This window comes from Choloepus didactylus, chromosome 21 (assembly GCF_015220235.1).
Source record: "Choloepus didactylus isolate mChoDid1 chromosome 21, mChoDid1.pri, whole genome shotgun sequence".
In the NCBI taxonomy this organism is placed as follows: Eukaryota; Metazoa; Chordata; class Mammalia; order Pilosa; family Megalonychidae; genus Choloepus; species Choloepus didactylus.
The window spans coordinates 5,471,501-5,485,686 of record NC_051327.1 but is presented as its reverse complement, the minus strand read 5'-3'; the positions used below and the strand labels follow the sequence as shown (position 1 = coordinate 5,485,686).

General features: G+C 35.6%; 1 protein-coding gene across 1 annotated transcript in view; it reads left to right on the top strand.

Annotated features, from left to right (window-relative positions):
* Window positions 1-14,186, top strand: part of LOC119518027 (ATP-binding cassette sub-family A member 3-like) — a 230,794-nt gene that overhangs the window by 111,646 nt on the left and 104,962 nt on the right. The window contains exons 16-17 of the mRNA XM_037815122.1: window positions 2,778-2,928; window positions 10,559-10,657. Of these exons, the coding sequence (XP_037671050.1) occupies window positions 2,778-2,928; window positions 10,559-10,657 (250 nt within the window). The remainder of the gene's footprint in view (window positions 1-2,777; window positions 2,929-10,558; window positions 10,658-14,186) is intronic.

Here is a 14,186-nt window from a genome sequence, read left to right as displayed (position 1 = left end):
CAAATTAATGAGACTAGTTAAGGATGACTTTATTCCATTAGAAATTAATTCAATATTTTAATTCCTTCATTCAACTCACATTTATTGAATATCTTCTGTGGGTGAGTTACTATGTTTCCCACTTTAAATACATTATCTCATCTAATCTTCATAACTCTGCCATGTTATGGAGGAAAAATCTGAGCCTCATATATCTTAAATAACATTTTTAAACAATGCACTAAGTGACAGAAATCTAGATCTGGTTCCTCAGACACCAAAACCCATGCTTTCCATCCCAATGTGCTACCCCTCCTCCTCTTTCCATCTAGGAGGATGTGGATTTTAAATAGTAATTTTGTTTGTAAGAAGTGGAAGGAGTCATAATTTTTAATGCCTTTCTATTTACAGATGAGGCTATAAAAGTTGGCATTCCTGTAATAGGTTAGTGGTAGACACAAAATCAGTACCGAAGTATGTTGGTTACAAAATTAGTACCTAAGCATGTTGGTTATCAATAGAGTGCTTTCTGTATAATCAGAGTTTAAAAAGGCAGTTTTAGACAAGAACACATTTATTTTGGGGGGAGGGCAAACAAGTAAAAGCATGAGGGTGGAAAGGGGCCTTTTTTTTCCCCCTGGGACAATGGAGGTGGTCACCTGGATCAGAAAGTTTTGGGGGAGGCTAAATGAGAAATTAAGTTTGATGGGCAGGATAAAATATGGAAGGGCCAGAATGGTTTTCATTTCATGTACAGATGAACATATAAGATGAATTTAGAAATACAGAATTCAGTAAGGCCCATTAGAAGATATAGCAGTAATATACCTTAAAGTGATGAAGGCTAAAATTAGAATGAGAGCAACAGGATTGGAAAAAACAAACGTGTATATTGTGTGTATATATGTATACCAATATATGCATACACATATATGTTCATATGCACATGTACATGTGTGTGTATAAAATCTTGAAATGATCAGGAAGACTTGGTAACAGAAAAGTCCATTGTCATATGAGGTATCGGAGAATTCCTGATACAGTGAGGTGAAGTAAGAGTTTACACTTTACATCAGTGACATGCCCTTGAAATGTGGCAAGTAAACATTAAGTTTTTAAAGCATGATGGAAGGAAGGAAATCCCAAAGAGATCTAAAATGCTAAAACTTATACTAGCTTAAATTCTGGTTGGGATATGAAATCAGTCTACCCCAAAGATTAGAGTCAGGAGCTAAGAGGAATGAGTTGAAGGTAATTTGAAGACTATTTACTGTTAAATACAATAATGATGACTCTTAAAAATGAAATTTTTGACAGAAAAGAGCCTGCTGTGGCAGGGTGGGGTATGTGTTTCATTTGGAAAAATTGCCGTTGCATTTGTGTTGGTGTATTTGAGCGAAAGCAACGGGGAGGAATTTATACTTTTGAAACAAAAGCTTAGATGATGAGCTGGGCCTAGAGATAATGATTTGGGGGCTCAGTGTTTACTATTACTTTATTTGTTAATTGTATTCATTAATTTTACTGCTTATTAATAAAGGGATAATACAGTTTTGTACATTCAGTTCCCTTCTCACACATGCTAAACTTTAATGCTCCTAATCAGGATATTAGTTACTCTAAAAAATAACCTTTAACTCTCCCTTTCTTTAATCAGGCTGTAGGTATCAAAGCTTATTGCATTTTGTTCTATGGTGACAGGTAAATTTACATGGTGGTAATTATCATTCAGATCTCAGTAACTGCCTAGCCACCTGCACAAAGAAGTCATTTTTAAAAATCTTAAATATGAGGGACTAGAAAAACTGAACGGGTCATTGTGCCATAATTTAAAAAAGGAGAGCAAAGAGAAACTTTTACTTTGTACACCATTGTCTAGGTAAACTAAGTAGAATTTTGGTTTTCATAGCTAGTAAATGATGGATAAGTCACTGAAAACTTTGGGCCCCAGTTGCCTTATTCACAAAATGGAATACGAATGTCTTATCTGCTATAAGCAGATGTCTGAGCCATAGCGTCTCCTGAAGCCACTTCCAATGCTTTAGATCTGTGACTTGCATTTTTGTTTTCATAATCAGAAACAAAAATGTGAGAGGTGTTTTCTGCTGGATTTCCAATGACTGTTTTCTTTTTCTACCTGCAAAATGTGGAATAAGCCCTGATAGCTGCGTCACTTCTTTTAGATCTTTACTCAAGATCACCTTCTCTATCAGGCCTTCCCTAACCCCTAAATAAAATTTCAACACTTTCTTCCCATCATTTCATATGCCCTTCCCTGGACAATAACTTTTTCTGTCCTTAGCACTATCTAAAGCAGTATGAATTTTGCTAATTAATTTCACTTATCTCTCTTTTCTCACTAGAATGTTAATAATTATGATTTTTAGCTTTTTGGTTCATGGCTATATAATTGGGATCTATTATATGCCTGGCATATAGTAGGTTTTTGTGAAATGAATTAATTAATATTAATTAATATTCGTTTGTTGGATTAATTAATTTTTATCATCGTCCTCCCAGTTCCCACATTGCAGTTTCAGAAGGAAAAGAGATTATATTACAGAGAGATTTTTCTGTATTTCTGTAAATCTGATTGTATAACCAAGATCCTTATCATCCCTGGGCTTTAGAGTAGCATTTGGAAGCTTTGTGGATGTCTCTCCTTAGCACTATAGCCAAATGACTTGTGACGAACCATGTCTTCTGCTAACACACACCGTGGAGAGCCAAGTATTGTCTCCGAAGAGTATAAAAAATTCAAAACTGGTTTATTTGATCTTGTAAATATATCTTTTCAGGTGTGGGATACCACATAGTCATGGTGAAGGAACCTAACTGTGATCTTGAAGAAATCACCCGAATCATTAGTTATCACATACCAGGTGCCGTTTTGGAGAACAATGTTGCAGCTGAATTATCATTTATTTTACCTAGAGAGTACACAGACAGGTATGGATCTAGAGAATGATAGATAAATGATTTTCAGGTTACCGAAATCGTGATTGCTTCTCTAGGTTTCCTCAGGATTGGGAAACATATTCTTCTTTCTATTTGCCAGTTGACAAGTAATAGAATATTTACTTTCTGAAGATTTCCTTAACTGTACAGAGGGGTGCCACATATGTTAGATTTCATTTAGTCTTCTCTTGATATTTTTATTTCTATGCCTAAAAGCCTGGTGTTAATCAGTGTCATGGTGAGTTATTGGTACAATTTTTTTTTCTTGGTGAGTAGAGTCAAGGAGAATATTAAGAGAGAAATTGGCCTATTTGACAGCTCCTGGAGTCAAGGGCTACAGGAACCCAGAAGAAATAGGCACCTTGACCACAAGAGTTAGCCAAATTATCTATCAAATGGAGAAATAGGGGATGATAGTTCTACCTTGAATGTTCATCCTAACTTAGGGAAGAGAAAACCAAGAGTATTCATTAGAAACATTCAGAGACTGCCAAATTCATATTCTTACAAGAGGTTATTACTAGTTTGCTATTCTCTTGAGACAAGCTGGTTGGCATGCTCAGCTCAGAAGGAAAGTGAAGTGCTTGGATGTATCATCACTCTACCTTCTCTAGGATAAAGAGCTGGTTGGAAACCAGGAGGAAGAGAAGGCATCACCATGGAGTCTAAAATGGGAAATGGGATGACTTGAAAGAAGATAATGCTTTTATCATGTTTTCCTTATAATAATTGGACTTGTGTGTAAAAAAGAAGACACTCTCTGTGTTGAACAACTACTCACACAGATAACAGTAACCAGCAAGGACCTATTTGGATTTCTGTATCATGGTTCAAGCTCAAAGAAATAAATCATGAAGCTGGAAAAGAATGCTTTGAAAAGAAGTTTTAGAACACCTATGTAAGGTGGTTAAAAAAAAAAAAAGGTCCGGAATACTATACTCATGTATCTAATTCCAGCAGAGAATAGCCAGTATAGTTTAACAATTTAAAGTGACAGGAAATTTTTGTTTTTTTTTTTTCCATCACAGCTTATGGGCATGTACAAAAGATGGAATAATACTTTACTAAGGATAATTATAATAAGGTAGTGCAGAATAGCATCAGGAAGTCAATAGCTCCGTATGATTTGATACTCCCAGAACTATCAAGCTGTATCTCATAATGTATATTCTTTTGAAGTTCGTATATTCCTTGCAGTTGTCAATGCTGACTCCTGAGAAAAACTTGGAAAGAGAATGTAGGTCAATGCAGACCTTAGGGAAGGCATATGAGGATTATAAAATTTTATTTATAAGTAGTAGAGAAAACTCATGTTCTAGTTTGTTAATGCTGCTAGAATGCAAAACACCAGAGATGGATTGGCTTTTATAAAAGGGGGTTTATTTTGTTACACAGTTACAGTCTTAAGGCCATAAAATGTCCAAGGTAACACATCAGCAATCGGGTACCTTCACTGGAGGATGGCCAATGGTGTCCAGAAAACCTCTCTTAGCGGGGAAGACATGTGGCTGGCATCTGCTCCAAAGTTCTGGTTTCAAACTGGCTTTCTCCCAGGACGTTCCTCTGTAGGCTGCAGTTCCTTAAAAATGTCACTCTTAGTTGCACTTGGGATATTTGTCCTCTCTCAGCTTCTCCAGAGCAAGAGTCTGCTTTCAACGGCCATCTTCAAACTGTCGCTCAGCTGCAGCTCCTATGCATTCTTCAAAGTGTCCCTCTTGGCTGTAGTAGGCTTGCTCCTTCTGTCTGATCTTATATAGTGCTCCAGTCATTTAATTTAGACACACCCTGAATGGGTGGGCCAACACCTCCATGGAAATTATCCAATCAGAGTCATCACCCACAGTTGGGTGGGGCACATCTCCATGGAAACATTCAGAGAATTACAAACTAATTAACACGGATAGGTCTGCCCACACAAGATTACATCAAAGATAATGGCATTTGGGGGGACATAATACATTCAAACTGGCACAACTCAGAACCAGGAATGGTCTGAGGTTGGGAAGTAAGTCTAAGTAGGGTGACCCAAGAGACTAACTAGTGTCGAAGTCCAGGGCCACCAAGAACACAGTAGGAAGAAATACTTGGGAAATCAGAACCAAAGTGACTGACCCTGATTACATCTTTTTTTTTTTTTTTTTTTTTTTTTTTTGCGTGCGTTCTGCTATGGCAGTACCCTTTTCTTTGAGCAATGGCTTCATTGCTTTTAAAGGCATAGTGTCCTGAATGACAATCTAGCAATAAGAAAAGGAACAATCTAAACTTATATCTGGAGCAAGAAAATCAAAAGGAAAAGCCCTCTACTTAGGAAAAATAATGTCCTTAAAAAAAAAAAAACAGAATTTCTTAACTCCAACTTTGTTTCTATCTTTTTGATAAAATAAAAGTGCATTAAAAGGAAACGTTGAGAACAAGTAGAAGAAAGAGTTATTCAGAGTGCACTTAGCTACTATATATGAGTTCAGATCTTCATGCTAGGAAGAACTATCCAAAAGTAATTTAAAAATTTGTGTATCAGCTCATCAATTTACTATACATGATTGTTGAGCAATAAATGATATTTGAAATGAACTGATATTGTGGTCAAGGATAGGACAACTAAAAGAAAGCCTAACTGACCTTGTAATTTATTATGATAGTAAAAGGAATAAATACCATGGTGCTGTTTTAGATTCAGGGTCTTATAATAGCCGTAATACAAAGGGTTGATCATAATACAACTCATTATTTATATTATAAGCCAAAAATATTGGGGAAAGAAATAAATATTAATCATTTGCATTAATGGCCAAGAACAATATATATTCAGCAAAGTAAATACATAAATTTAACCCCATACAATATTTTAAAATACACATTTTAGAAAGTTCTTTAGGACAGACCATATGTTAGGCCATGAAACAAGTCTCAACAAATTTAAAAGGATTGAAATCACACATAGTAGATCCTCTGACTACAATGGAATTAAATTAGAAATCTAAAACAGAAAAAATTGGGAAATTCACAAATATGTGGAAATTAAACCACATATGCCTAATTAAACTTCAGTGAGTCAAGTCACTAGCAAATTAGAAAATACTTTGAGTTTAATAAAAAATGAAAACTACCACAGCAAAACTCATCATATGTTGCTAAAGCAGTGGTAAGAGGGGATTTTATAGCAGTAAACACCTATATTTAAAAAAGAAGAAAGATCTCAAATCAATAACTTAACTCTGTACCCTAAGGAACTAGAAAAAAAAAGAAGAGGAAACTAAACCCACACTAGCAGAACAAAGGATATAGTAGAGAGTAGAGCAAAAGTGAATGAAATAGAAAATAGAAAAGCAAAAGAAAAAATCATGAAATCAAAAGTTGTTTCTTTAAAAGATCCACAAAAATTGACAGACCTTTGCTACACCAACCAAGGAAAAACGAGAGAAAATTCAAATTACTTTCATCATATTGAAAGAGGAGACATTAGTACTGACCTTACAAAAATGATAAGAATTATAAGGGAATACTATGAAGAATTGTATGACAACAAATGAAATAATCTAAGTGAAATAGATAAATTCCTAGAAAGATAAATGATGGAGAGTGACTAAAAATGAAATAGAAAATCTGCATTGACCTCTAACAAGTAAAGAGATTGAATATAGGAATTTTAAAAACATGCAACAAAGAAGAGTCCAGGCACAGATGGCTGCACTGTTGAGTTGTAAGAAATTTCTAAAGAGGAATTACTAACCAGTTCTTCACAAACTCCCCTAAAATAGAAGAAAGAAAATTCCCAACCAGTATATGAGACCAGTACTCATTTGAAAAAACCAGAAACAAAGAAAAAACTACAAACCAATATCCTTTGTGAACAAAGAAACAAAAATTCCTCATCAAAATACTGGCAAACCAAATCCAGAAGCATTTAAAATGGACTAGACACCCCAGAAATATAAGATTTGTTCAACACATGAAAATCAATCTATATAATACACCATATTAATACAATGAAGGAAAAAAACAAATAATTATCTCAATTGATCCAAAAAAGTGTTTGACAAAATCTAACACCCTTTCATGATTAAAAACACTCAAAAACTAGGAATAAAAAGGAATGTCCCCAACATGATAAAAGCCACATATGAAAAAGCCACTGTTAACATCTCAGTGGTGAAATACTGAAGGCTTTCCCCTAAGGTCAGGAAGAAGACAAGGACATTCAACATTCTAGCCAGTGTAATTAGGCAAGAAAATGAAATAAAAGGTACCCAAATTGGAATAAAAGTAGTAAAAATATCTCTATTCACAGAGGATGTGAGCTATTATGTAGAAAATCTTGAAGAATCTACAGGGGTGGGGAAAACATATGTTGGAGCCAATAAACAGATTCAACAAAGTTGCAGGACACAAGATCAACATGCAAAAATCAGTTGGATTTCTATATAATAGCAATGAACAATCTGAAAAGAAAATTAAGAAAATTTCATTTACAATAGCATCAAATACAAATGAAATACTTAAAAATAAATTTAACCAAGTAGGTGCAAGACTTATACATTGCAAACTACAAAACATTGCTAAAAGAAATTAAAACCTAAATAAAAGAAAAGACATCCTGTGTTCATGGATTGGAAGATGTAATATTGTTATGATGGCAATACTCCCCAAATTTATCTACAAATCCATATGCAAAAGAACAAAATTGGACCCCTATCTCATGCCACATACAGAAATTAAAGCAACATGGACAATCTTATATTTAAGATTGAAAACTCTTAGAGGAAAAATAGGGGAACATCCTCATGACATTGGATCAGGCAATAGTTTCTTAGTTATGACAACAAAAGCATAGGAGCAAAAGAAAAAATAGATAAATTAGACTTCATCAAACTTAAAAACTTTTCTGTTTCAAAGAAGTCTATCAAGAAAATGAAAAGACAATCCACAGAGTGGGAGAAAATATTTGCACATAATATACATTTGATGAGACTAGTATCCAGAATATATTAAGAACAGTTACAACTCAACAGTAAGAAGACTAATAACCCAATTTAAAAATGGGCAAAGGTAAGAGTCTCCCCCAGAGAACCTCTTTGTTGCTCAGATGTGGCCCTCTCTCTCTAAGCCCATGCAGCAGATGAACTCACTGCCCTACCCCCTACGTGGGATGTGACTCCTGGGGATGAATCTGGACCTGGCATCATGGGATGAGAAAATCTTCTTGACCAAAAGGGGGAAGCAAAATGAAACAAAATAAAGGTTCAGTGACTGAGAGATTTCAAATGGAGTCAAGAGGTCATTCTGGAGGGCACTCTTATGCGCTATGTAGATATCCCTTTTTTGTTTTTAGTGTATTGGAATAGCTAGAAGGAAATACCTGAAACTATCAAACTGCAACCCAGTAGCCTTGATTCTTGAAGATAATTGTGTAACTATGTAGCTTACATAGTGTGACTGTGTGATTGTGAAAACCTTGTGACTGACACTCTTTTTATCCCAAGGAAGGATGGATGAGTAGAAAAATGGGGACAAAAACTAAATGAAAAATAGGACGGGATGGGGGGGATGGAATGCTTTGGGTGTTCTTTTCACTTTTATTTTTATTCTTATTTTTATTCTTTTTGGAGTATGGAAAATGTTCAAAAATTGATTGGGGTGATGAATGCGTAAGTATATGATGGTGCTGTGAACAACTGATTGTACACTGTGGATGACTGTATGATATGTGAATATATCTTGATAAAACTGAATTTTTAAAAATGGGCAAAGGATTTGAATAGATATTTCCTCAAAGAACATATAAAAATGTGTCAGTAAAGACATGAAAAGATGCTCAACAGCATTAGTCATTCTGGAAATGCAAATTAAATCCACAATGAGATACTACTTCACACATGTTGGATGGCTGTCATTAAAAAACAAACCAACCAGAGAATAAGTGTTGATGAGGATATGGAGTAATTGGAACCCTTTTACATTGGTGGTTATAATATAGAATGGTGTAGCCACTTTGGAAAACCATTTGGCAATTCCTCAAAAAGTCAAATATAGAGTTACCAAATGACCCAACAATTCCACTTTTAAGTATTTACCAAAAGTATTGAGAACACATCTACAAAAAAAACTTGTACATGAATGTTCCTAGCAGTATTATTTGTAATAGCCAAAAAAGTAGAGATGACTGCTCAAATATCCATCAATTCATGTATGGATAAGCAAAATGTGCTATATCCATACAGTGGAAAAATATTCAGCCATAACAAGGAATGAAGTATTGATACTTACTACAAAATGAATGAACCTTGAAATTGTTATGCTATGTGAAAGAAGACAGGCACAAAGGACACAAAGGTATGATTCCATTGATGTGAAATAGGCAAATCCACAGAGATCAAAAACAGATTAGTGACAGCCATAGGCTGGGGGAGGGAGAAATGGCCAGTGACTGCTAATGGGTATGGGGGATTGTTTTGTGGGTGATGAAATTATTCATGAATTCAATAGTAGAGATGATTGTGCAACTTTGTGAATATTCTAAACACCACTGACATGTGAATTAAAAGGTAAATTTTATGGCATGTGAATTATATATCAATACTTTAAAAAAGATATTTTACTTGCTTTACTTATGATGATGCTCAGACAGGCTAAATAAAGTACAACAGTGGATACATCTAGAAAATTTTAGAGGCTGGATTCAAACCCAGATCCATGTAACTTCAAAGCCTCTGCTCTTCCATTTATGTCATGATGCTAGAAAAGTGGACAAATAGGAATGTCACTTTAACTTTCTACAAATGGAAGAAGGTGGAGTTCACAAAATGAGACCAGTAAGCCTGAGTTTGATTTTGGCCAGGAAACTAGAATGGGGACCGTAAAGAAAAATCATGGCATGGGGCAAAATCATCCCCCAGTCTTTAAGAGAATCTCTTGTTCAAGTCTTATTATGAATAAAGGTCAGATTTGGATGAACATAAATTTCTTTCCAATTCAAATGGAAAGAGCTACCTTAGATATCAGAAGAAATACCTAATTCTGAAACAAATTTACTGTAAAAATATTACTTCAGAAACTTTCTGCTTCATGATCTCAATAAGATTAAAGAGGACACTGTGACTCTAGAGCAAGCAGTCACAAAGATAAAAGTTATATATATGGGATCCTAATTGCCCAATAAAAAACTGAATTGTAGGTCAGTATTAGATATATGGCAGGATTAGAATTAGATGTATGAAGACCATCTCAAGAAATCTTTCCAGAACTCAGAGTAAAAGATGGGTGCCTTTAAACAGATCAGAGATCAATTTACACATCTTAGTAATTTTATAAGACAGAATGGAATGGTGACTGATGAGGGAAACCAAAATCAAACCATAGAAGAAAATTAGATCCAAGTCAGTTGGTAATTTTATCAGAAAACCAGATGGAAAACAGTTGGCTATAGCAATTGGCTAGTTTCTTTCTCTTCATTTGTCCCACATTTCTGATTTATCAGGGACATGGAAACCATAATAAGAATTGCAGCAAAGAATGAACAACATTTTTTCCTACTGCTGAGGAGATACTAATTGGGAACAAAATGTATACATATGAAAATTATCTGGTTTGGTTCTAGTTCTTTCTATTCTTCTGCTTCTTCTAGGTTTCAGGCTCTGTTTACTGATCTGGAAAACAGACAGAAAAGTCTGGGCATTGCCAGCTTTGGTGTCTCTATCACGACCTTGGAAGAAGTTTTCCTTAGGTGAGTAATGATGCATTGAGGGGAAAGAAAAACCTTCTCCTCTAGAGTCATATTTCATTTTGAAAGCAAGCTCTGTCTGGGGCTACAGTAATTCAAGAAATGGTATTGGGATTGTTAAAAATACCAATCTACGAATCCCAGACACATCAATTTGTACAGCTTGCCCCCATGGTGGGCTGACATGACTGTGAGTGAAGGGACTGGAGTGACAGCTGGGCAGGTAAGATTTTGGATGTACAATGTGGAGCTGTAAAGCCGAATACACAACTGAACCCAGGTACTGAATGAGCAGGGTTTGGGTTTGGGTTTGGGTCCCTATACCTTTAGTGGATAGAAGGGTTAGGGCTGGCCTGGTGACAAGAGAAGTTATGTGGTTATAGAAAGAGTCCTGGATCTAAATTGGAGGTCTTACTGGGGATGACTTTAAGATCTTCTAAGCACGTCTTAGTAACCTACTTAACCTGTACATGGTTTATATTTTGAGATTACCTAGTCCTGCTGGGTGAAAGTTCAAAGAGAAAGTGACCAGGGAGTTCAGTACGTTGCAAGGGAGGACCAGCTTGTTAGCTGTCAGAAGACCTCATAAAAAGTCCTTTCTGGGGTCTAGTCTTCATGTTCTCAGGCTCAGAAATTTCATCTTGTCAGTCTCAGTGCCTACAAAGAGCAATGACTTTCTTGCTAATAAAGTTTACCAAAGATTGTAAGTATACTTTGACATATAATGCATATCAGAATGCCACATCATTAATTTACAATAAGAAACAGAACAGCCAATAATCATGTGTTCTTGCTAGTTCCCGATCACTATTCTGATCCATTTTAAATTATTTTATTTTTAAGACTCAATGGACAGTCTTATTTTCCTTACAGAGTGCAGTTTTGTCACTTGTATGTAATGGCTCCACACTATAGTAAACTGTTTTTTTTCTATATAACTAATGAAATATTTGTGACTTAGTGGAAACAGCATGGGCACCAGTGTCAGATAAATACAGGTTCTTATCATGGCTATATCTAACATGCTAGTTATATGACTTTGTGCAATTTATCTAACCTCTTCAAGATTCAGTCCAACCTCTGGGTTATTATGAGGCATAATGTCAATTTTGTAACAAAGTGCAACGCCTAGGTCAGAGTAGGTACCCAATGAAAGATGCCATGATGATGGTGGTGGGATTGACTCACAAAGGAGATCATGAACAGGTTAAAAATTAACGCTTATTGAGTTCCTGCTATGTGCCAGATACCACTCTAAATGCTTTCCTTATATTGGCATTTAAACATTATAATCCTTATTATGCAATAGGTTCTATTATAATCTCCATTTACAGGTGAATAAACTGGCAGAGAGAGATGATATAATTTCCCAAATCCCCACAAACCTAATAAGTTAGTTTCAAACCAAGTCAGTTGGATTTTTCTTGTTGTTTTGTGTGCTCTATGTATAGTAAGGATATTTATCATTGAAAAACATTAATTTCTTGCAATTTTTGGGTAATTTTTCTTTACATTTGTATGTTATTTTCAATTACAGGAGCCTCAAACTTTTAAATAGTCAAATGTATCAGTATTTTGCAGTATTGTTTTGTTTAGTCTTTGGTAAATATGGCCAACTCTAAAATTAGATAAGTATTTACCTATGTTTTCTTTTAGCATTATTTTTATTCAGATGACCCAACTGCAAAAGCAGTGTGCTAAAACAAACCCAGGTCTTGCTGGCTGGTGAAAAGCACAGCACTCTTGGGCCGCAGTTGGCTGGGTGAGTTGAACCTCTCAGTCCCCAAGCCTGAGGTCTTTCCACATGGAAGCCTGGCAATCACCAGATGCATTATGCCCACAGGTGGGATCTCAGCCAAAGTGCACAGTGCCCACCACCTACCCCCAAAGTTGGCAGCTTCCAGCACACACAGAGAATTGTGAACTTGATTGGATTGTTGCCTAGTTTGATCCCAGCCCAATGGGCTGCCATAGTTGGGGAGAGGCAGAGCTGTAGGGAAGAGGTAGACCAAGAGTGCCATCTGCTGGGAAGACAGGGAAAGTGCAGTCTGGCAAACTGCTTTTCTGCCCAGCCCCTAAAGGACTTCTGAAGAGGGTCGCACCTCCTGTGTGAGGCCCTGGCCCTGGTTAGACAGGAATAATTGACAAACCAAGTGCCAAAGGAGACATTCAGTGCAAACCCAAACAACTACAAAATCTTAGAGGAGCAAGGGAAATCAGCTTTCAAAATAACCTTATCAAGATAATCAAATCCCAAGAAACCAACAAAAAATTGCAAAGCACATGAAGAGGCAAGAAGATGTGGCCAAGCCAAATGATCAAATTAAAAAGTCAGAGGAGTCACAGAATATGGAACAACTAATCAAAGATGTTAAAACAAATCTCCTATATAACGTCAATGAGATGGTTAAAGAGATAAAAGATATCAAGAAGAAATGTTAAGGGTATAGAGAAGAATTTGAAAGAATAAATGGAAAACTAGCAGATCTTTCAGAAATGAAAAATACTGTATTTCAAATTAAAAATATACTTGAGACACACAACAGCAGATTTGTAGAGACAGAAAAAAAGGATAAGTGAATTAGAGAACAGAGCAACAAAATTCAAATGCACAAAAGAACAAATGGTGAAAAAGATGGAAAAATTTGAATTGGATCTCAGGGAAATGATTGACAATATGAAGCACAAAATATGAGAATCATTGGTGTCCCAGAGGAGTAAATGGGGGAAAACTTCCCAACCCTTATAAAAGACATAAATATGCAGATCAAAGAAGCTCAATGAACTCCAAATAGAATAAATCCAAATAGACCCACTCTAAATACATACTAATCAGGCTGTCAAATGCTGAAGAAGAGAGAGTCCTGAGAGTGGCAAGAGAAAAGTGAATCACCACATACGGGGGAAGCCATGTAAGACTAAGCTCTGACTTCTCATTGGACACAATGGAGGTGAGAAGGCAGTGGTATGATATATTTAAGACTCTGAAAGAGAAAAATTGCCAGTTAAGAATTCTTTATCCAACAAAGTTGTCCTTCAAAAGTAATGGGGAGTTTAATATTTTCACAGAAAAACAAATGCTGAGAGAATTTGTTAACAAGAGACCTGCCCTACAAGAAATACTAAAGGGAGTTCTGTCAGCTGGAAAAAGAAAGAAGGGAAAGGTCTGGAGGAGGGCATGGAATTGAAAGTATTAGCAAGGGTAACTTAAAGGATAAGGGAGAGAGAAAAATAGATCTGACAAAACCCAAAGGATAGGATGGTTGAATCAAGAACTGCCTCTACACTAATAACTTTGAATGTTAATGGATTAAACTCCCCAATTAAAAAACACAGATTGGCAGAATGGATTAAAACATATGATCAATCTATATGCTGTTTACAAGAGACTTTTCTTAGACCCAAAGACACAAATAGAATGAAAGTTAAAGTAAGGAAAAAGATATTCTACGCAAGTAATAACCACAAGAAAACTGGGGTAGCTATAATAATATCAGACAAAATAGACTTTAAATGTATAGTTGTCATAAGA